Source organism: Vanessa cardui, chromosome 24 (assembly GCF_905220365.1).
Source record: "Vanessa cardui chromosome 24, ilVanCard2.1, whole genome shotgun sequence".
In the NCBI taxonomy this organism is placed as follows: Eukaryota; Metazoa; Arthropoda; class Insecta; order Lepidoptera; family Nymphalidae; genus Vanessa; species Vanessa cardui.
The window spans coordinates 10,525,847-10,549,636 of record NC_061146.1 but is presented as its reverse complement, the minus strand read 5'-3'; the positions used below and the strand labels follow the sequence as shown (position 1 = coordinate 10,549,636).

The 23,790-nt window shown below is 33.5% G+C and overlaps 1 protein-coding gene across 1 annotated transcript; it reads right to left on the bottom strand.

Moving 5' to 3' along the window:
• Positions 1-22: 22 nt before the first annotated feature.
• LOC124540335 (phospholipase A1 VesT1.02-like) lies at positions 23-19,433 on the bottom strand. Its single transcript, XM_047117852.1, has 8 exons — positions 19,341-19,433; positions 10,568-10,754; positions 9,689-9,785; positions 9,032-9,192; positions 4,752-4,874; positions 1,292-1,534; positions 680-860; positions 23-414 (listed from the first exon to the last, which is right to left on the bottom strand). The coding sequence occupies exons 2-8, from the start codon at positions 10,740-10,742 to the stop codon at positions 267-269; spliced, it is 1,128 nt and encodes a 375-aa protein (XP_046973808.1). The 5' UTR covers positions 10,743-10,754; positions 19,341-19,433; the 3' UTR covers positions 23-266.
• Between the last annotated feature and the right edge of the window lie 4,357 nt (positions 19,434-23,790).

The following is a 23,790-nucleotide window of genomic DNA, read 5'->3' as shown; positions in this document are numbered from 1 at the left end:
TTGTTTAAATTAAAACCACTTTGATTTATTTATATAATTTACGTTCTATAATCCAGTCTGGGAGATTCAGTAAAATATTGTCATTAAATACTAGAAATGAACTTTGCTCTTAACACTGTAACAGAACTATAATTAATCTTAAATAATTAAGTTTAATTTATTAAAACTATTAATTATTTAATTTATTATGCTGTGGCAAACTGTACAAAAAATAACTTTGTGTAAAAAGTAACAAGGATCCTATTAATGGATGTTGAAGTATGTTTTTATCCGAAGATGTTTCCAATGTTCTTGACTATCCCATCCGTGTTCCTGTACTTGGTCCCACGGAGCCCTAGGCCGTACGGAAACTTCCCCTCAGTCTGCAGGAAGTACTGTCCTCGAGCATCAGGCTTGGCCCAGTAACCCATGTAGCTAGAAGATATTGGTTATATTAACTTCCAGATTTAAGAGGGATGTCAGGTTACAAAAGAATGGTGTAGATTTAGGTGGAGGGAGGTGTCAGGTTACTAAATAATGGTGTAGATTTAGGTGGGGGAGGTGTCAGGTTACTAAATAATGGTGTAGATTTAAGAGGGGAGAGGAGTCAGGTTACAAAAGAATGGTGTAGATTTAAGAGGGGAGAGGTGTCATGCTACAAAAGAATCGCGTTACTGGTGGCTTAATAAGTTTCCCATACCTAATTTCATTTTGACAGTTTCCACTTTTGAAGGCTTCCCAGTCCTTGCACTTGACCGCGGGAAAGGCCTCTCTGGCGAGCACCGACTCGCCGAACATCTGCCACGCGCGAGAGTGTGAGCACGTCTGCAGCAGGCAGTTCGGCTGTAGGGCACCGCTGTTTGGGAAGTAGTCCGCGTGACCTGCATATCATAACAATTTTTAATTACATTTGACTGTGTGTCACAATGTATTACGTCGTAAAGGCTAAGGTGAATTATAAGCAATAAATGACCTAATCTGTGAACAATCATGGTGAGCGTCTGTTTATAGGTATATTAAATATAGGTGGAGTTAATACCTGTTGACTTCCAAGCAGGATACATTAATTGAAATAATTGTATTTAATTAACATGACGTTGTATTTTTTTAAATGTTAAAAAAGAGTAACTACTGAGTTTCTTGCCGGTTCTTCTCGGTAGAATCTACTTTCCGAACCGGTGGTAGCTTCACTTAATTGTTAAATGACGATTCAAAAGTGCTTATAAAAGCCTACTTGAATGAAGTTTATTTTGATTTTGATTTTGATCTGTATGAGTCTGGATGGCATGCATGCCAGGTATAATTAACTTACCAACGATATCTTTAATCCCATACACGCCGGCATCCGTGTGTATGACGTCAACGAAGGCCGCGTCAGTGTGTATCAGCCGGCAGTCCGGGTCGACGTGGCTGAAGCAAGGCCCGGCCGGGTCCAGACCGGATATCCTGCCGACCAGCTTCCCGGTCAATTCGTTGAAGGTTTTCCCAGCGAATCCGGATATGTGCGCTCCCAGGCTGTGTCCGATTATGTGGATCTTTGCTGGGTCTTGACCCTCTGAAAAACGATTTATATTATGCATATTTTTATAATATAAACAAAACAGTCGATAACATATCAATCATATGCCTATAAAACCTTCAAAATACCGTGCATCCATTGGTATCTGTGTTGGATATTGGTTAAGTTGTTTTTAGTTATAAGGGAGGCCTACGAACAATTGGGCCACCACCACCCATAGACAATGGCGCGGTAATAGATATTAATATTTTTTTGCATCGCCAATGCGCGCAACCAATCTTGGGAGCTAAGATAATATAACTAAGATGTCCCTTGTAATTAACACTGTCTCACTCACCAAAGCCAGATTTAGTAAAGATTACACATATATAATATTATGATGATTTAATCCCTTCTAAAAAAGATTACGGCGAAATATCTATATTCTCAGTATAGTAGGGACTGTTACTGCAAATAAAAGAAAACATGCTTATTTTCTAAGACTGTAAATAAAACTATTAGGTACATAAAAATTCGAACAAGAAAATATTTTAAGATCCAAGACATTTTATATAGTCATATCTATTTATAGAAGAGATACTTAACAACATATACAAAGCGTATCATCATAGCAATTACACTTAATGTAGTTACAAAGTTGGCATAAACAACATAATTACCTAGTAGGTGCGCATACAACATCACTAATCAAGACATTTCTAAGGTTCTTTTCAAAACTAACAACATATTAATGTATAATTATTTATCTGCTAATAGTAATTAGTTACTATGTATGAAATATATTGTCGCCTATGTAATATTTTAAAGAAAAATCTTAGACAAGGAAAAGATATAAATACTAAGAATTTTACTTTGTTATGTTAGCTTTGATGTTACATTTGACATAAACTTTTGGTAGTTTGGTAGTAGAATGTACATTCAATTTTTTTTTTAATTATTACATGTTATGATAATTTAAGATTCTTAATATGTCGATATTTTTTAAATATATTCTTATTACGTATTTTTATGGTAGAGCTTGACGGACCAACTAATGGAAAGTGGTCACTTCCGCCCATAGACAACGGCGCTGTAAGAAATATTAACCAATCCTTGCATTACCAATGCGGGCAATGCGGAGCCAACCTTGGTAACTAAGATGTTATGTTCCTTGTGCCTGTAGTTGCACTGACTCACTCACCCTTCACACCGGACCACAACAATACTGAGTACTGATATTTGGCGTTAGAATATCAGACGAGTTCGTTGTACCTACCCAGAAGGGCTTGCCCAAACCCCTACCACGAAATCATTTAGAACGCCTGTTCAATCCAATCAAAAATTGGTGCACCAAAGAGGCTGTGTACCTATTTGTCACTTTCGGTAATTCCATCGTAAACAGCCGACAACCATTTCTACGGATTCCTTAATATGTCACAACTGGTAATTAAGTTTATGTACTATTTCCGTGTTGTAGTAATTACGTCATTCCTTGCACGTACCTACTCGTAAATAGTATTTATAATACCTAATTAATTATGCAAACGGAGACGCCACGGTAGTTTAATTAAAATGGCGCCCGTTATCTGTTTCCTCGATAGCTCACTAAAGTTGATCCCTTTTCTTTTTGAAAACGAAATTTTCTTTTCAACTATTGCGTCTTACCTGACTGCTCAAAAACGGAGTGTAATGCTCTTAGTTTCCAATAATTCCACTTTCGGAGGATTCCTAATCAATCGTTTAGCATTAATTAAAGTTAAAATTAGTGTTCAATCTTATCTAGGGCTAGAATACTTTTCTCATCCCGAAAGATATTGGTTCGAGCCTACGATTTTTATTTTAATTATATCTATAGTGTATAAACATCTGAATTTATTTAATTCTAATTAACATTATTTTGCCATATATTAAACCTTCTTTTACAATATTTAAAAAGAAAAAAGTAATGTGTAAAATCGTATGTGCTGCGATCTTCTTTTGTTTTTTTTCTTCACTTACTAACTATTAATGACAACGAAACTATGTACTTATAATTATATTGCAATAATATCAAGACTAGTTTTTAAAGCATTAGTTTAATTGAGTTCGGACTCCAGTGTCTAGGTAATATACAGTTAGTGTTTTGGCTAGGATGTCATGTTGATATTTATAAGGTTTTCTCAAATAAAAATATTCCAACATTTTAAAAAATGTCTTATTCTTAGTTTGAAACTATAAAATATGAATACGTATGGTTATTTTGATAACTGTATAATTATGTGTCTGTATCACGTTTTTCTAAATAAATATTTGTATTACTAATATAAATTACTGAACTTTCATGCGCTTTATATTTGTTTAGTCTATGTACCTGGGAAACAGAGTTTAAAAACATCGTGAGAATATCTGCATGTGTCGGATGGAAAAACACCTCGTTTAATTAATAACCCAACGCAACGGAGTTTCTGAAATGTGATCCAAACTTTATCGCTAGTAAACAATGTCCAAGTATTTTTGAATGTAGGAATAGATGTTAGGAATATGCAAAAGTATTTAGGAGTAGACAAAGAAAATCTTTGGGTAAATCCTGGTCGATGATTAGTTTCTTTATCTATATTATTTAACAGGAGACCAAAGACTACGCCAAAATTAAAGGCTGGTAAGGTCTATGTGGGACAGCTTAAGAGTATTAATGTACATAGTGTCATCATCCTCCTGCCCTTATCCCAATTTTATTTGGGGTCGGCGCAGCATATATTCTCCTTCCATACTTCTCTGTCAGACGTCATCTCACAAGTAACATTCTTTCTAACCATATCGTCATTCACAAAATCCATCCATCATTTCTTTGTATCCACCTACATCCATAATATGTATTCATCTACATCCATGAGAAAGAGCTGAGATGGCCCAGTGGTTAGAACGCATGCATCTTAACCGATGATCGCGAGTTCAAACCCAGGCAAGCACCACTATATATATATATATGTGCTCAATTTGTATTTATAATTCATCTCGTGCTCGGCGGTGAATAAGGACATCGCGAGGAAACCTGCATGTGTCTAATTTCATCGAAATTCTGCCACATGTGCATTCCACCAACCCGCATTGGTACAGCATGGTGGAATATGTTCCAAACCCTCTCCTTAACGGAAGAGGAGGCCTTACTTTACATCCATATGTACGTAGTGTATTAACAGATAAACAAGACTAAAAACTAAAAGTGATCTTAATAAAACAATTATAATTAATGCATTGATCGTTAGTTAAATAATAGAAGTTGAATTCTACTTACGATATACCATAGCAGCTAAGATTTCTCCAAGCTTTTGTCCCATGAAGCGCACGTAGGTCGTGGAGCGCAGATACAGCCAGCGGATCAGGGAACTGCCGTCCAGTGCTAACAGACCGACGTGGCCTGCAGGAGAAAGAAACCTTCATTTTTGATCATGTGGTATACTACCGGTTTTCGTGGGCACGACACTTCGAGGTCCCGAGTTCGATACTTTTCTATATCGTCTTGGGTCTAGGTGTTTGTTATACCGTCGTTACTTCTGAATTCCCATAACGCAAGTGCTTTAACTACTTACATTGGGATCCGAGTAATTTATGTGATGTTGTCCAATATTTATTATTATTTTACCAATCTTCTTGAGTCAAAGAGAAGTGAACTCCAAAACCAAAGTGACTCAGGCAGAAAATCAGTATATCAGAGAACAGGAAAAAAAATATCATTTAAATTTATTTTGTATAATATGCAGTATTCTGTAAAAACCACGGTCGGATTAGAATTCGTTTGCATACTTGAACTCACTTGTACGTGACCTACGTTCAAAAATATTTGGTATTCCCTAACAATATCATATAATGTAAACTGATTCAATTGCCATTGTTATACATCACCATCAGTATTCAAGTAAAAGATTTAGACATATATCACGATAGTTGCCCTCAGTTGAGTCGAAAGAGAATGAATTTTATTTAGGCTCAATTCTAATGCAATTAGAAAAATATATTATAGGTAGGTACTTATTATTTTTAATTATTGCTTATGTTTAATTTATATTGTGCAATATTTTAGTGCATGGTGAGACTACATGTAAGTAGTAGAATGTATTTTATTATTTTTGATGTGACATTTTATCTACTGTTAATTGCCCTAAAGGCGGTTTTGAAAATTGTTAACAGTATTCAGTTTGAACTATTTGTATTTTCTACTTTCACTAAAAGAAAGATAAGTATAGTTTCGTAATTTATTTTATGACTGATTGACTGGCGTTCAATCCAGTGCTATCACTAACTAATTAATAAGCGATCTTTAATCATCGCGCAAATCTTTTTGTCCATTCCATTAATAATAATGAAGTAGCAGAGCTAATGGTGTCGTCCTGAATGATTTCCAAGGCGACCAATCAACTGTACAGGATACACATATACATAGTTCACATGTGTGTGTGGCAAGTTGCACAGTGATCAGTCAAAAGTCGAAGCTTATGAAACTCAAACAGACCATCTTTCGGATACTGAAGCGTCACTTAAATATTTAAGTCCAACTCGACTATTTGGGACGCCGTAAAATTTTGAGAATCACTCAAAAGAGTGACTCAAATAAGTAGTCTTATAAGCTATGCATGATATTAATATTAAGATAAATAATAGTCATTCAGGGTACAGGGGACTTTTGATCGGACGCAATCCGTCGCGACTGTAAATAATGGTGATTCTGGTTGCAGGTGCATTCTTCAGCAATCCGATATCACTGAAGAGGTAATAGGAGTAATCCCTTTAGGTAGTACTCGATTTAAGTGGATTTAAGCCTTAAACTCATAACTTTGACTATCCCCGTGACTCAAATCAGGATTGGACGAGGGTGCTTCAGGACATACCTAATAAGTAGCCTATGTTAGGTAGGTTACCTATCTATAAGATGTGTTACAAATGTCACGACGTCATTCAGCCTGAGATCGATACAATAATTGAATCACGCGATCTGCAAACGTTGGGAAACGCATTGTTATTCTTTCCTCGTTTTCTTATGTAATCAGTGAGTCAGTTATCTAGATTGGTGACTCTAATATTTCCTGCAATGGTTTATTTATGAAACAGGATACAACAATACAAAAGAATTGAGCAAAGTCAAAGTCAAAAACCTTCATTCAAAATGGAAGTGTTTACACTTTCCTATTGATTGTCGATAATCTACCACCGTTTCGGAATATAATACCTCAGACCTGAGAAGAACCGGCGAAAGATACAGCGGAATCTTTTTTTTATAATATCAATTTACAATATACAATAATAAAGCGTACAAAGCTTTTCTTTAATTTTATTTTTTTTTTGTTTCTTGAAATGTTTATAGATCATGACAATAATTTGAACAGAGATGGCTCAGTGATTAGAACGCGTGTATCATAACCGATGATTACGGATTCAAACCCAAGCAAGCACAACTGAATTTTCATGTTAAGCACATGCATTTGCGTTTGTAATTCATTTCGTGCTCGGCAGTGAAGGAAAACATCGCGAGGAAACCTGCATGTGTCAATTTTCAACGGAATTTTGTCACATCCAATCCGTATTGGAGCAGCGTGGTGGAATATGCTCAAACCTTCTCAAAGTGAGGGAAGGACTTAACCCAGCAGTGGGAAATTTACACGCTATTTGATGACACAAGTATATGAGACTGTGAATTAAATATTAAATTAAGTAAGATCGCTTAACAGTTCCGGTTTAGTAAAGTGTGATTAAATGTATAATGAGAAACATCTTAGTTGCGGTCGTCGCTCAATGATTGTGTAAGGAATAATAATTAATATATTATTTCAACGATGGTGACCACATACTAACAGATTGCTCATTTCTTCCTTTTAATTTGCTTTAATTCGATTCGAGTTTCAGACATCATGCATTTTGTTTGTGTCATATTATCTTAACACAAACAGTCATGGTGATGTGATCACTATTAGAACTGTCTAATATAAACAATGAAATAAGACGTTGGGTCTTACAAAATGACAATAAAATAATAATTAGGTCTTTAATAATATTTACTGGCTGCATAGATTTTTGTTATTTTTCGTTTGACACAGTTTACTTGTATTCAAGAATGGTCTCGAATAAGTTAGTACGACAATAAAATCCTTTGACATCGTTACATTTTATTTGCTTCTCAACATTAACCTATCAATAGTAAAGTAGTAACAGCCTGTAAATTTCCCACTGCTGAGATAAGGCCTCCTCTTCCATTAAGGAGAGGGTTTGGAATGTATTCCACCACGCTGTTCCAATGCGGTTTGGTGGAATGCACATGTGGCAGAATTTCGATGAAATTAGACACATGCAAGTTTTGAATTATAAACACAATTAAGCACATATATATAGTGGTGCTTGCCTGGGTTTGAACCCGCAATCATCGGGTAAGATGCACGCATTCTAACCACTGGGCCATCTCAGCTTTCAACCTATCAATAACCAATAGGTAATGGCGCTGTAAAAACTATTTTACTCACTAAATCATCGAAGCACTAGCAGTACCGGTATGGATGATAATCTCTGAGGAGTGGATGGACATAGATGGACTTGCTCAGACCCTACACCAATGTTGGCTATCTTGTGCTAGATCTTAAGATTAAATTTAATTTATTTAAGCTAAACTCATACCTTCTAGGTTAACGATGATCATCTAATAAGTAGCACAAGTTGCATCAATATTACCAAAACAAGATGCCTTTAATGATTAATAGTTAGTATGTATGACTGTATGTGCATTGTAAAGTTTTAGACAGTGGTGGATTTACCACTAGAATAAGTAGGCTGGAGCCTAGGGCGACATATTTAGAGGGGCGGCAAATTTATCCCAAATTTGTTATTATCTTACAGAAATTTAAAAAAAGAACTTATAATTATATGTATACACATTATGTCCGTAATTCGTATACTCGTCACTACATAGCGAGTTGGAAAAATAATCTAGTAACTGACAGACATATCACCTAGTTTATAATCATACCAATAACGGGAAAAAGCCGATGTAATGAGGACGATGGAACACAAATCATATATGTTGCAAAAAAAAAAATTAGTTAGCAAAAATAATTAATTAGCAAAAATTGAATAGCCTACTAGCGGCAGATTTGTAAATCCACCAATCCACTGGTTGTAGATCAGCCTGGTGGACTAACTTCAGTCAATTAAAGTTTCTCCTGAAGAGAAGAGGAGCCTTCAGCCATTAGAACATTGTCAGGCTGGTTTAATTACTTTTTTATGTACAGTTCACAAACTGTACACATCTATGTAAGGCATATTGAGCGCTAAGTTAAAGTCGCTATACCAAATACAGTGCTGCCGCATTCTTGAAACAACTTACTGTTTTAGATGTATCATATGAAAATTAAAACGTACCTATATTGTCTATATACAAATATCATTGTGACCGATCGTTTAATATAAGAATTAACAACATTAAAATTAAAAATAGTACATATAATCGTCAGAATGCTATGTTATACAGCCGAGGGACTGTAGTAAAAATCGTTAAAGACAGGCTAAGAACTTAAAAGTGATAATTATAGTTACCATTATCAATAAACGAGCGACTGATCTCCGAGAAGCTGTCCTTAGTGGGGTCGTCGGTGAACCCGTGCACGAAGATGATCAGCTTGTCGTCAGGGTCGAAGCTGCGAGCCTGACGCAGCGAATCCACGGCCGCTGTTATATTGATGATCGTTGTGTATGCCCTGTTGTATAATGTTTTTTATTATATTTATTTTACAATTAGCTGTGACCTTGTACGCATTTGAATTTAATAAAAAAATATATTGTAGTCTAAGTTCCTCCTTATTATATCAGTTATCTGCCAGTGAAAGTCCCGTCAAAATCGGTCCAGCCGTTCCAGAGATTAGTCGGAACAAAGAGACAGGAAGAGAGACAGACAAAAATTATAAAAAAATGTTATTTTGGTATATGTTGATTATATGTAAGATAAGATAAGACTATGTCGTAAATGTAAAAATAAATTCCCAGAATATAAAATGGAGCATTACCTTTTAAAAATCAATTTCATAAAGATAAGTCATTTAAAAGAAAAGTTTATAAAGTTACGTTTAAGTTAAATTTATGTTGCAAGTTCTAAATATATTTTGTAATGACTTTTGTTATTAATAAATAGAATAATATATATAGATAAAAAGTCGTCACACATCAAGGTAAGAAATAAGTGGACATCAAAATTACTTGGTTTTGTAGTGAAGGGTGAGGCTGTTTAGGTCTGGTTCACTCTCCCCCTGCAACTGTTCATATGAAACCCCCAGTAATTTCTTAACGTGCTTACCTGGAACAAAATAATCACATACTTTTAGACAAAGTCCAAGTTAAAGGCAAAAATCTTTATACAATATAGAATATAGAAGTGTTTACAGCTCGGACCTGAGAAGAACCGGCGAAAGAAACTCGGGATCTAATTTCATGCTACATATACCTACAATAACAAATTATTAATGGCGATAGTATTATGAAAAAATGGCAAAATATCAATGATATGATAATAATGATGTTTAGATAACTAGTGACCCATCCCGGCTTTGCACGGGCGCAATACTGATACTATATATACTACAGAAATTTGTGTAATTACGCCATCGCATCGCACGCCATTACAAACTTCTAAAATTATTTGTTTTTCTTTACTGTATTGTCTATGTTTTATATACATAAACCTTCCTCACGAATAACTATATCTATTAATAAGACCGCCTCAAAATCCGTTGAGTAATTTGAAAGATATAAGCATACATAAAGACAGACTTTGTTGGAGACTTTGTTTTATACTATAGGTTTAAAGAAGTTTATTTCTAAAAAGGAAAAAGTTCGCTTACAAAGGAAATTTTAAAATTATAACTACAATTAAGGTATTACAAATAATAAACAGTAGTGATATTAAACAAGATCAGTGAAATCATCTAATATATGGGTTCTTAATCGTTTTTTAAATATATTTAGAGATTTTGAATTTACAACACATAGAGGCAAAGAGTTATACAGCTGTGCTCCTTCAAATGAAATAGTTTTAATGCCGTACTTGGTACTATGTAATGATTATTCAAACATACTTACATTGTGAGGATCCTACATACGCGATGGTCTCGTCAATTGGTTGTTTGACAGTCTGGATTTCCTTTTGAATCCCCTGGCCGAGGAAATCCACGATGTTCGTATCATTTCTGGTCTTCTCATCAGCCGTCGCGTACATCAGGAAGGAGGAGAGCAGGAACGAGAAGATGCCCCTCATCTCGCTAGCACCCTACAGTTCATTTATTTTGTTAGCCCATTTTGAAAAGGAGCAAAACACACCACAAGTTGGTAAATATCATAAGTGATATATAAGCAGTCACTTGGAATATCACTCGTGAAATGTTTATAAATGTAGAGAATTTTCTTTTCACATGCGCCCAGTCATGGCCTAATCACTGTGTCTCGTAAAAGCTATCATAATAGCTATCATAATAGCTCATAAGCGGCACGGTCACCATGGCGTGACTGCGTGTAAAACGGCACTCACGTCGACATCCTTTGAACGTTAATTATTGATGCTGAGGTATAATACTGTCTGCCATTTCACGATCGTGTTCAGATGTGAGTTTCGATGTTACAACATTTGGTATTCTTTTTGATAAATTTCCTAAACAGTCAAGTTACGTTAAATGTATACGCTAGAAAAGTGCTGGACTAAAGCTTCCTCTTCTATTGTTAAGAACTTTAGAACAATTCCAGGCATTACTATAATGTCGGATACCGGAATCTTAGTAATGTTTTTCCGCTCAACTTGAGATTTTAAACACAAATTAAACACGATCGTGTTCTGATGTGAGTTTCGATGTTCCAACAATTGGTATTCTTTTTGAGAAAATTCCTAGATAGTCAAGATTTATGCGAAAATTAAACTGACACACTATTACTCGTATTGAGTTACACGTATCAATATACATCCGAGATCGCATCTTCGATCAGCAAAATCTTAAGAGAACACAAAATATAGTAATCAATTAATTGGACGGTAGACATTCATAGAACGTCAACTATCTCGATCTTGGACAGCCAAAATACATCCTGTACCATATTTTTGGAATCCTCGGTCCGCTTCAGGAGAGAGTGCTTTAAACTAAGTTTGCCCAAGTGCGAATTCTAATTAACTTCTAATCTTTCATACTCAGTTCCAGTAAAATAGTTATATTAACAAGCTATCATTGTTGCATGTTAACGTATTTATAACTGGTTTATCTGGGTTTGTATTTTTTATCTGTGGCGTGCATCTGAATAGATGACTAGTGAATATCAATTATGTTACTAGAAGCTGATATATGTGGTATATAATTATTTATTTGATGGATATTATTATATGCCATTTTTGTATGCAAAGTTATTCGTCGAAAATAGAATGTCCACAAGCAAGTGTATTCCAACTATCTCTCTTTCAGATGACATCCCTTGGGCAGATTACTACTGGCATACAATCACATCATAGCCTGCCAGAAAATCCTGCACTAATCAATTCTACCCGTAGAAACATATTTTCGTAGTTGAAGGTAATATTGGCTACATTTTTGAGACTTTACGTTAAATATATATACTAGAAAAGTGCTGGACTAAACTTGCCTCTTCTATTGTCAAGACTTTTGGAATAATTTCAGGCATTTCTGATGTGGGATACCTGAATCCTAGCAATGTTTTCCCGCTCAACTTGAAATGTTAAACACAAATTAAACACGTAAAAAACGCAGTTGTGCTTGGGCTAGAACCAGTAATATCTGGTTAATCTTTTCGAGAAACTTTGAGTCTTTTCGATTCCAAGATCTAATTTGGTATTTAAATACTTTTCCTCGTCGAATTACCATTTAAACTTAATATTGATTACAATATCTGCAATATAGTATTAACAGTTCAAAAAAAAAAACAAAATTGTGCTAAAACAATGCAGAAAAACACACAAAGCGTGCTTTTAACGATGTATGTGATATCGAAGTGCAAGAACACAACAAACACACAGACAACACAGAACTCACGTCATTGTAAACATTATTATAAATGTTTTGAAAATGTTCGCCGGTCATCCCGTCCATTGCTAAAAATCAAAAAATATACATTGAGTGTTTTTAATATATATTTATTTAATATATATGGTTGCCTGGAAGAGATCGCTATGTAGATAAGGTCGCCTAAATTGTACGCCTGATTTTTATTAAGGCTAAGTTTATGTTTTATTTAATTTGTCTTTGTGTTGTACAATAAAGTAAACAGTAAAGTAAGTATATACAGATATATAACATGATAGACCTGGCTTAGAGGAGGATATTGCGTCGATTCTTTGCTAATTTGTCCTTGTATTATATACAAAAACCTTCATTTCGAATCACTCTATCTATTAAAAAACCGTATCATCGTATCGTACCGTAAAAAACGTATCAAAATCCGTTTCATAGTTTTAAAGATTTAAGCATACATAGATATAGGGACAGAGAAAGCGACTTTGTTTTATACTATGTAGTGATACATTGGCGGATTTACCAATAGGCTAAGTAGGCTAGAGCCTATGGCGGCAGATTTAGAGAGGGAGAGGGAAATTTGTTATTATCTTACATAAAAAAAATAGTTATAATTATATGTACATACATATGGAAAAATAATCTACTACTGACAGAAATATCACCTAGTTCATAGTCATACTAATAACGAGAAAAGCCGATGTAATGAGGACGATAGAACACAAATCATAAAGTTGAAATTTAAAAATAAATGTAATTAATTTGAATTTCAAAAGTCAGTAGGGGCGGCTAAAATTGAATAGCCTACTAGAAGCAAATTTGTAAATCCGCCACTGTAGTGATATAAAATATTGAGTTAAACGCGAGTGAAACCACGATCGGTAACTAGTATACTATAAACCTTGTAATGAATTACATTGAAGATATACACGTTAGCGATAAACATTACTAATTTATTATGTATCGTTAACTGACTGCTATAAATAATTAATAAATAATTAATGGTATTATCTTAAGACTGTAATTAATTACAATTATATATGTATGTTTCTTTTTCACATAATACAAAAGGGGACATAAGCCATTGCGGAATATTTGAAATACATAACTTGTTAGGGGCCGAGATGTCCGCAATCCGCTGATGTCTGATCTGAGTCACTCAGTAATCTTAAACGATTGCAAAACTGAGCACGGGCAAGCTCAGTTGATTTTTTATGTAAATTATTTATACTTATTTATACAATTCATCTCGTGCTCTGCGATAGAAATTAAATTATTAAGTTTACACGTGTCGATTGAGGCATATGTAACCATTAGAGCCTTCAGGCTTCAGGCCTTTTCCATAAAAAGTGGGGAGACCTTATCCCAGCGGTGGGACATTTAGTTCACTTATATAGGCTTTTACACCTTTAGGCAGTCAATCTCGAGTTATGACGATTTATAAAATCGTATTACAATTACACGCGAAGTATATTTGTAGATATGTTTGGAGTTAGGCAGAGACTTCTCTTTCCCATTGGGTACGTTGCGCAAGTGTCCAGGGCCCCCCGATCGATAGGGGCCTCAGATCAAATAACATAGTATAAATATGTGATTTTTAATAAAAATAAATCTATAGCCTTGTTTAACTGCTTTCTTTATCTATTCCAACAAAATATTTTTCTGTCAAAGTCAGGGGCCTCATTATCCTAATATGCCCAGGGCCCCCGATAGGTTAAAGGCGGCCCTGGTTAGGCAATACTGTACACCGGGTAATGAAGGCCAGCCTTCTAGATAACATAAAGGGTAGAAGCCAGGATACTACGGGGTGACCACTAGCTCCGGTACTGACATGAACACCCTTCGTAAATGAGGTCTAGGATAAAGAAGGGCACACTTGCTCTATATAACAGGTTCTTGAGGTACCGTAAAGGTCTCGCGGGGCAAGGTAAACGGGTTCAATACTGGCAAAGGAAATTGATAATTACGATAACATTTCATATATTCATGTTGAAATAACAAAGGAAGCACTAAAAAGAGGCAATGAAAATCGTCACGCATTTTTAGTTTAATGAGTTTTATAGATTGAAAGTTAATTAATTATTCTTAAACTAATTAAGACATGTGTACTTATAACTAGATAAAGAGGGAATTGTAACACTTATATAGTACTAGTAGTCGCCCGCGGCTTCGCTTGTTTTAAGGGTTGTCATGTGTTAGGCAAAAATATAGCCTACGTCCTTTCTTGGAGCTCAAGATTGCTACATACCAAATTGAGCAAATTCGTTTAGTTGTGAAGGAGCGTCTGACTGACAGAGTTACTGTCGCATTTATAATATTTTAAAGGATTAAGTAAAATGTTTTCTTACTACATAATTACACTAACTATATATATTTACCTACATACTGTTATTTCTTTGAAACGTAATATAAAGTAATATAAAGTAACAGCCTGTACATTTCCCATAGCTGAGATAAGGCCTCCTCTTCCATTAAGGAGAGGGTTTGGAATATATATTCCACCACGCTGTTCCAATGCGGGTTGGTGCAATGCACATGTGGCATGAATTTCGATGAAATTAGCAAAATTCGGTTAAGATGCACACGTTCTAACCACTGGGCCATTTCAGCTCACCGCTTACCTACTACAGCCTATTTATAAGGCGACATTTCTTACATTTTAATATTAACAAAGAATAACAATTAATTCAGACAAAATTTATGCAAAATAGGGTACTTAAATGGACGCGTGAGAAGTCTATTTTAGCGGCGTTATTAAAAATAGTTTTTATTTGAATACAATTAATTTATTTCAACAAAATAATAAATTTTATTTTTATAATAAATATAACTATTTCACCACACTTCTGTAACACACACTTACAAATTTAAATATTTACAATTGAAATGTGTAATGAAATAAACATTTTAAAATAAGGTACAAAATAAATTATAAACTTCATAATAATTAAAAAGTAAATTTATAGCTAACATTTGCTTCAATTCAATTGAACTCAACAACAACAACAGCCTGTAAATTTCCCACTGCTAGGCCAATGCCTCACTTAGTGGATTCACATGTGGCAGAATTTCGTTGAAATTGGACACAAGCAGGTTTCCTCACGATATTTTCCTTCACCACTGAGCTCGAGATGAATTATAAACACAAATTAAGCACGTGAAAATTCAGTTGTGCTTCCCTGGGTTTGAACCCGCAATCATCGGTTAAGATGTACTTGTTCTAACCACATCCATCTCGGCTCACTTAAATTAAGTACTCAGGTCAGCCAGAAGGGCACACATCCCTAAATGAGATATGAAACTGATATTTCCGGAGAACAGTAATCTACACGATATTCCAGACAATATATAATCTGTGTCAAATTTCAGCAAGTTTTTTTTTCATTTCATCCCTTCTGCTTCTACTGAACTGATTCTCGCGTTTTTGTGTAACAGATGTCCATACATACTTTAACATATAATATTATTAAGTGTATTTTATACTCGTCTCGATTTTTTTTTACATATAAATTAAGTAATAAAAATATTATGAATTTAAAATTTAGTACCCAAAAAAAATACAATTAAGAAAAGTCACACACATATAATCTATTATTATATAACGGACATTGACCTTTTCTAGGATGAAGAATATAATGTTTTTGTATATATGTAATGTAATATACAATACGTTTATATTCTGTGTACAAAAATTAAGTCTAGGATTTAATTAGAAATATTGAACATTCACTTAGTGTTAGGGCTTTGTGTCTCATCTGGGCTCATCTTCTTAATACATATTACTACCAGTTACCACTCAATAGTATTATTTATTGGATGACGGGTTGAAGGGACTAGATATAGATTTACAGACTTGTATTGTATGTATGTATTTATGTAGGTATAGTACGACACAACTTAGATGTAGCATCGACAAATTCAATAAAACCGATTACTGCCGATTTACTCAACCAATGGAAATAGCTTCCTATCATGCCATTCGACGCTATTCGTCGCTTTAGATTCTCAAGTCAGTTCAACCCGAGTGCATGTAAATCGACATGTCATATTGACGAATATATTAGGTCATATGATATTACAAGTTATTACATTTGTGTAAAAATCATATTGACGTAAGAAATAACTATTGATAATTTGGGATAGCGTACTTAATTCGGGTGTGATCGGTTTTACGAATTTTGCCGATGTTACATCTAAGTTGTGCCCGTACTCTTTTATAATTTACTAATGTCTGCCCCCAGCATCACTTGCGTGGGGAAGGTTTGAGATATCCCATTTCGGTACGTTTGTGTAAAAATCATATTCACATGAGTCATAAATATTGATAATTGTCAATCTTTATTACTCAAATTATAATTTAAGATACTTAATTCGGATGTGGTCGGTTTTTGCCGGTGCTACGTCCAAGTTGTGTCGCACTATAACAGTGAATATTAGAGGGATGTTATTAACACTTCTCTAATATTCACCCTTTTTATATTACACCACGATTCAGTGGCGGATTTACCAATAGGCTAAGTAGGTTGGAGCCTAGGGCGGCAGCTTTACAGGGGCGGCAAATTTAGCCCAAATTTGTTATTATCTTACAGAAATAAAAGAAAACTTATAAGTACACATTACGTCCGTAATCCGTAATATAATCGTCACTACATAGCGGGTTAAATAATCTAGTAACTGACAGAAGTATCGCCTACTTCATAATCATACTAATAACGGGAAAAAGCATAAAAAAAAAAATATTACATCGGCTTTTTCCCATTATTAGAGGACGATAGTTGCTATTTCAAAATAAATGTAATCAATATGATTGTGAACTAAACTAACGTATTGTAAGTAAGTCAGTAGGGGCGGCAAAAATTAAATAGCTTACTAGCGGCAAATTTGTAAATCCACCTCTTTTTGAATATCAAATGTAGCAATAAATTATATTCATTCTCAAGTACAGCCACAGTTACCCGCGTTGGCCCAGTGGGTAGGACTCATTTTCGATCGTAGGTCACGAGTTCAAGTTCAATCTCGCAAGGTAAACATTGTGAGGTAACATAAGTGTTACTTTATTTAAGTGTAACTTGAAACTAAGTGAAGTCGCTTTCAAATTCGATTCTTATTCTAGAAAGAATAATATCGGTAGGGCCACCATTAATTTAAGGTTTTTTTCAATTCACAAAAACTTATAATTTAGAAAAATATTATCAATTAGAAATAAAAGCTGGAACATTTACTGTATTAGAACGAGTATATAATTTATTGTGACAGGTTGATGACCGTTTTGTCGTATAGATTTTCTATACTATTTTTGCTTTTGTTTGAAAGTGTAAGCACGGTAAGCTCTTTCAAACCATTTTAATTAAATTCAGTTCTGATGATGGTATCCATATGAAAACGATATAAGTCTTCAATTTGCATTATTTGCCAGTATGTGCGTGATAAATAGGTGAATAACTCAAAATTGCGCTGTTTTTTGATAGATATACTGTAGGGTTTTCTTGGCTGACACCGGCTCCGAATATAACAATAACTATATCTTCGTTATATAATCACAAATCGACCTTTACGTAGTCTAATATTTTTCATTTCATTTTACTTAGGAGGACTCTAAAAATATGTTGAATACGCAATTCTTTTTATAACTTTTTGCATATTAATTTGTTTTAAAATAGTGTTTTGTTTGAAGTCGGTTTTTCTTTTAGTTAAAATTTGTATCTATTGTATGTTACTTTTTCACAGTCAAACCATTGAACAGAATATGATCAAATGCTATGTAAAGCTAGCTTAAACCTAAATGAAGGATATATAAGACCTGACGAGCAGTGAAGCCGCGGGCCACAACTAGTATTTTATAATTACTTTGACGTGAAGCCTTTAATACATTAGAATATTACTCTAGATTTATTAGAATCGAAATTAGTAATAGTTTTTTTTTTGATAAAAGTATTTTCTACGGATCACTATACATTATAAATATAAATTTTCTGAATGTGTTTTATATCAAAATTGGTAATATTTCGTTATAAATATTATAATTAATATTGATTGTTAATTTATATTAAATACGTAAGTATATAGTAGAGGGTTAAGAGTTGAGATAATAAGGACATCATCTTTGAAAAACTAGTGATACAGATTTAATTATGTAAATATATATGAGATAAAAATATCAACAAATTCGGAAAAAATATTTTGAGCAAACAAACACGCTATCTTTACACAGGTATGTCGCAGGAAAGGCATATTGTTGCACTTTAAAGATCATATATTTATATATTTCACTTAATTGTTAAATGACGATTCAAAAGTGCTTGTAAAAGCCCTCTTGAATAAAGTTTATTTTGATTTTTGATTGGCTATAGGCACTTTAAGCAATTTTGATATATATATATATATATATATATATATTAATATTGTATATTTTGTATATTAGCAACAGACTTAGCAAAAGGACCTCAGAAATGAAAATCAAAGTTAAGACAGTAATATAAAATATAATCACGGAATGTTGAAAGGATACTAATACTTTGAATGAAACGGTCTAAAATATTCAGGACGTATTAGTGAAATTATCATTCAATTTTGAATCAGTTCAAACCGGTGGTTTGATGTGATATATAATCTTACATAATGCTTTTACATTGAATATATATTTTGATTAGAATTACAAAACATAAGTTAAATTATATATGTCTCTTGAGATTAAGTTCTTAATAACAATAATATGAGAACACGTGTAAAAATTTACGATATTATGTATTAGAAATAAATACTCCTACACACAAACCTGTCTATTAAATAAAAAAAAAAAAAACATAATTAGACCAAGGTATAAATATATTGTGCCAAAAAAAACTTACCTTTTAATTAAAATAAAAAAAAAACAAACTACACTAACACAGTCACGGTACTAAGTACTTGTCGTACAACTTAAGTACTGGCGGAACGCGAACCGCTGTTTTATATAAGTACGAAAGAGTGATATGAAAATATAAAGTGCGTCAATATTTTTTATTCAATGTGATTCGCCGTAACTGTCAAACGCGTGGAGCGGGTACATCAATATTTTTTTTACAAGCTACGAGTTTTTATTTAACTTGTAATGTTCGTTAGTTTAGCTGAATTAGATCGATTATTTTTTAATATTACACATTTGCGGTATTAAAAATAATAACCATTTTTTACATTTTTACGCCCTTGACCGCTAAGATGTTATGATCTCACCGACCCTTAAAATAGGAACACAGCAATACTGAGCATCAATGCTATGCGGTAGACCCTGCCTCCAATTCCTGTTATTATACAGAGATTAAATCTTACTGGCTATAAACTCTTTTTTTCAAAAAAATAAAATCCCTGTAAAACATTGGAATCCTAATTCCCCAAAATATCAAAATATATGACCTAGTGATAAATGATAAATAGAAAGATGCTTCTATGAGGTATTTTTATGAATACGTTTATTTATTTTTTTATACATAGGATTTTTGCCTGATACTTTTCTTAGTTGAAAGTTATTAAACACTTGCGTTCTTTGAAGTTTAATTATTATTTAGCAACTTTTATTTAACTCTTGTTAGTATGGCATGTTTCAAAGCTTGCTATTTTTAAACTAATTCCAAAATCGAATGACATTTTGGTCGCATTTGTTTGGTGGTAAAGTTAAAAGCAAGCGCTCTGGGTAGGTACCACGCAATCATCAAAAATTATTAAACGGCAGTACTCAGTAAATCAATATTGTTGTGTTCTGGTTGGAAGAGTACATGATCCAAAAAGGATTAAGGGACTTATTTTTCTCATAATACGAATGACTATTACCAGTGAGCACTTTCCATCAGATGGACTATATGTCAGCCTGTCTCTCGAATTCAAATCTATATTATATTATAAATGTGAAAGTAAATTTGTCTGTCTGACTGTCGCTCTTTCACGACCAAACCGCTGAACCGATTTTGATAAAATTTGGAGTGAAGCAAACTTGAATTACAAGGAAGGACACAGGCTACTTTTACGCAACGCGAGTGAAGCCGCGGGCGGCTACTAGTAAAAGTAAATGGTACAGTTTGTTAAATAACTCAATTTTATTCATTCAGTATTACGGTCGTCATCATCTTCCTTGTATCACTTTGACGTAATTTCTATAGTCATTCACTCACAAAGACGCGCCTCAGTGAATTAGATTGAGTGATTGAGTGATGCTGGGGTAGAAACAAGTCAGTATTAACACAGCTAAAAAAAAACGATATCATATTTGTATCAGGTATCTTACAAAAATATTTTAGTTAAAACGATACATAGGTTTTCATAATTAGTATATATTGAAAAAAATAAGTATGTTACATATGAAGGTAATCATGTTTACAGACAAAAGCAGATTTTTTTATTTATTTTATTAAGTTTATAAGCAAAAACTAAATTTCAATCCATTTGTGATTATAAGCGATACTGTAACACTAGTTTAGCTTCACGTAATATAATTGTTAAATGACGATTCTAAAGTGTTTGTAAAAGCCTACTTGAATAAAGTATCTATAATTTACTTGGTGGTAGGGTTTCGTGCAAACACGTCTGGGTAGGTAACATCCACTTATCAGTTATTCTACCGCCAAATAACAGTACTCAGTATTGTTGTGTTCCGGTTTGAAGGGTGAGTGAGCCAGTGTAACTACAGGCACAAGTGACACAACATCTTAGTTCCCAAAGTTCGTGGCGCATTGACAATTTAAGGAATAGTTAATATTTCTTACAGCGTCATTGTCTATGGGTGATGGTGACCACTTACCATCAGCTCGTCCGCTAACCTATAAAAAAATGATTTTGGTTTTTTAAAATAAATAAAAAATTTAACAAAAGAAAAACCGACTTCATAGAAAACACTATTTCGATATAAAATAATATGCACTAAAATATAAAAAATAAATTATATATTCAAAATATTTTTTAGAGTCCTAAGTAAAATGAAATGAAAAATATTAGAAAACTTAGAAGTCGATTTACGATTATATAATGTAGTCCCAAATTTATTACTGAACACTTCTTTCCCTTTTCCTTAAAGCTTCATTAGTTTTAATAATAAATAATCAGACTACGCATGCGTTCCTGCTCGTATGTGTGTGTGTGCGTGTTTGTGTGTACGAATTTGTTCTTATGTTATAGTTTGACAAGTACGTAACGTAGTTCACAGGCAGGTTAACTTATTACGGATATTATTAGAATAATGTCGCTATTTGTATTCTCAGCGGTTGATATAAGACTTTTATGCGAATGACTTGTTTTTAACTTTTGGTTTCAAACATTTTCCTAATCGTAGAATATATTTATAGATGTATATAAAATTTTATCACTGATACTTTTGTTTATGACCAGTATTTTGAAACCAGCTAGTATATTTACTCACACATTTATTCATCAAATGTGTGAGTTTTCTTGTATATTTATTTGAATAAAAACGATTTAAATCCGCTTAAAGTAAAGTAAATTAAAGTAACAGCCTGCACATTTCTAACTACTGAGATAAGGCATACTCTTCCATTAAGGAGAGTTTTTGGAACATATTCCACAACGCTGTTTCAATGCTGGTTGGTGGAATGCACATGTGGCAGAATTTCGATGCAATTGGACACATGTAGGTTTACTCACGATGTTTTCGGATGGAAAACATCGTGAGGAAACCTACATGTGTCGCCGAGCTCGAGATGAATTATAAAAACAAATTAAGCACATATACATGAATAGTGGTTCTTGCCTGGGTTTGAACCCGCAATCATCGGTTAAGATACATGCGTTCTAGCCACTGGGCCATCTCAGCTCCGTTAAATTCGTTTAATTATTAATGCTAACTATATGAAATTACTTAGCGTGACTCTTTTAACAATAAAATAAATTATTATAGTATATTAAACGGTGTGAATGTGTTTTGTTATGGTACATAATTAATTTAGCGTTTTTAATTACTACGTTAGTTTAGAGCTATCTGGTAGCTTCACTTAATACTAGTGTTGGATTGAACAAGCAACATCTGCGTCAAGTCACACAAATTCCCTTTTTAAAAAAAAATAGGCGGGAGTTTTACGGCTGACACATTTGATCGCCATTATGATTATTACTATGTAAAGTAAAGTAAAGTGAAGTAAAGTAACTGTCTGTAAATTTCCCACTGCTAGAATAAGACCTCCTCTTCCATTAAGGAGGGGGTTTGGAACATATTCCACCACGCTGTTCCAATGCGGGTTAGTGGAATACACATGTGGCAGAATTTCGATGTAATTAGACACACACACAGGTTTAATTAAGCACATATATATAGTGGTGTTTGTCTGGGTTTGAACCCGTTTTCATCGGTTAAGATGCACGCGTTCTAACCACTGAGCCATCTCAGCTCAATGGGCCATCTCAGCTCTGTGTAATATGGATTAATTATTGTATTTATATGGTGGTTATTTGTGTTCTAGACTAAATGTTTTTCTTTTATGGTAGATTGTTATTACAATTTAAAGGTTATTGTTGTAGAGGTTAGCCTATTTTTTTCGTTTTAGTAATTCCTACTTCTGGTTCTGAAACTAGTTTATAAAATGGCGACTCAAAACAGTAATAGAATTAAGTTTGCCTACCTATATGATTGAACATCATGATTATGATGTCAATATTCAAATAGAATGGAAAAGTTTAGAAAAAAAAATAAGGAAGGAAATAATCGAATCTTACTAATATGCTAATAGGCTTAATTATTGCGTAGACTAATTTAGATCATAATTATTGATAATGATTTGTATATGTTTAAAAATAGTTTAAGCGTTTATAGCAAAAATACGTGAATTTTAATTATGGAAAATTTTACATATGTATAAATATATTAATTTTAATTATGTCCGTTTCTATGTAATTTGGCCAACGGAAAAGATTCATTTAACTATTTTACAAGCAATTTTGAATCGTCATTTAACAATTAATTCAAGCTACCACCGGTTCGGTGAGTAGATTCTACCGAGAGGAACCGGCGAGAACCTCAGTAGTTACTCTTTTTAAGATTTAAAAAATACATCATACACAAATCATATTTGTTAAATACAATTATAAATATATGTAATGTATCCTGCCTGGAAGTCAACAGGTATTAATTGCTATAATATCATAAGTGTTTCAGAACTTATTTTAATATATTTAAATGAAATAGTATATTGTTTTGAATAAACTATTTATTCAATATATCTATTACTTCGAAAAAGATCCAACGAAGTCGCATTTCTGTACGCTTAGATCTCTTAAACTAACCATTACAGATAGTTTTCTATGTATATTGTCGGAAGAAAA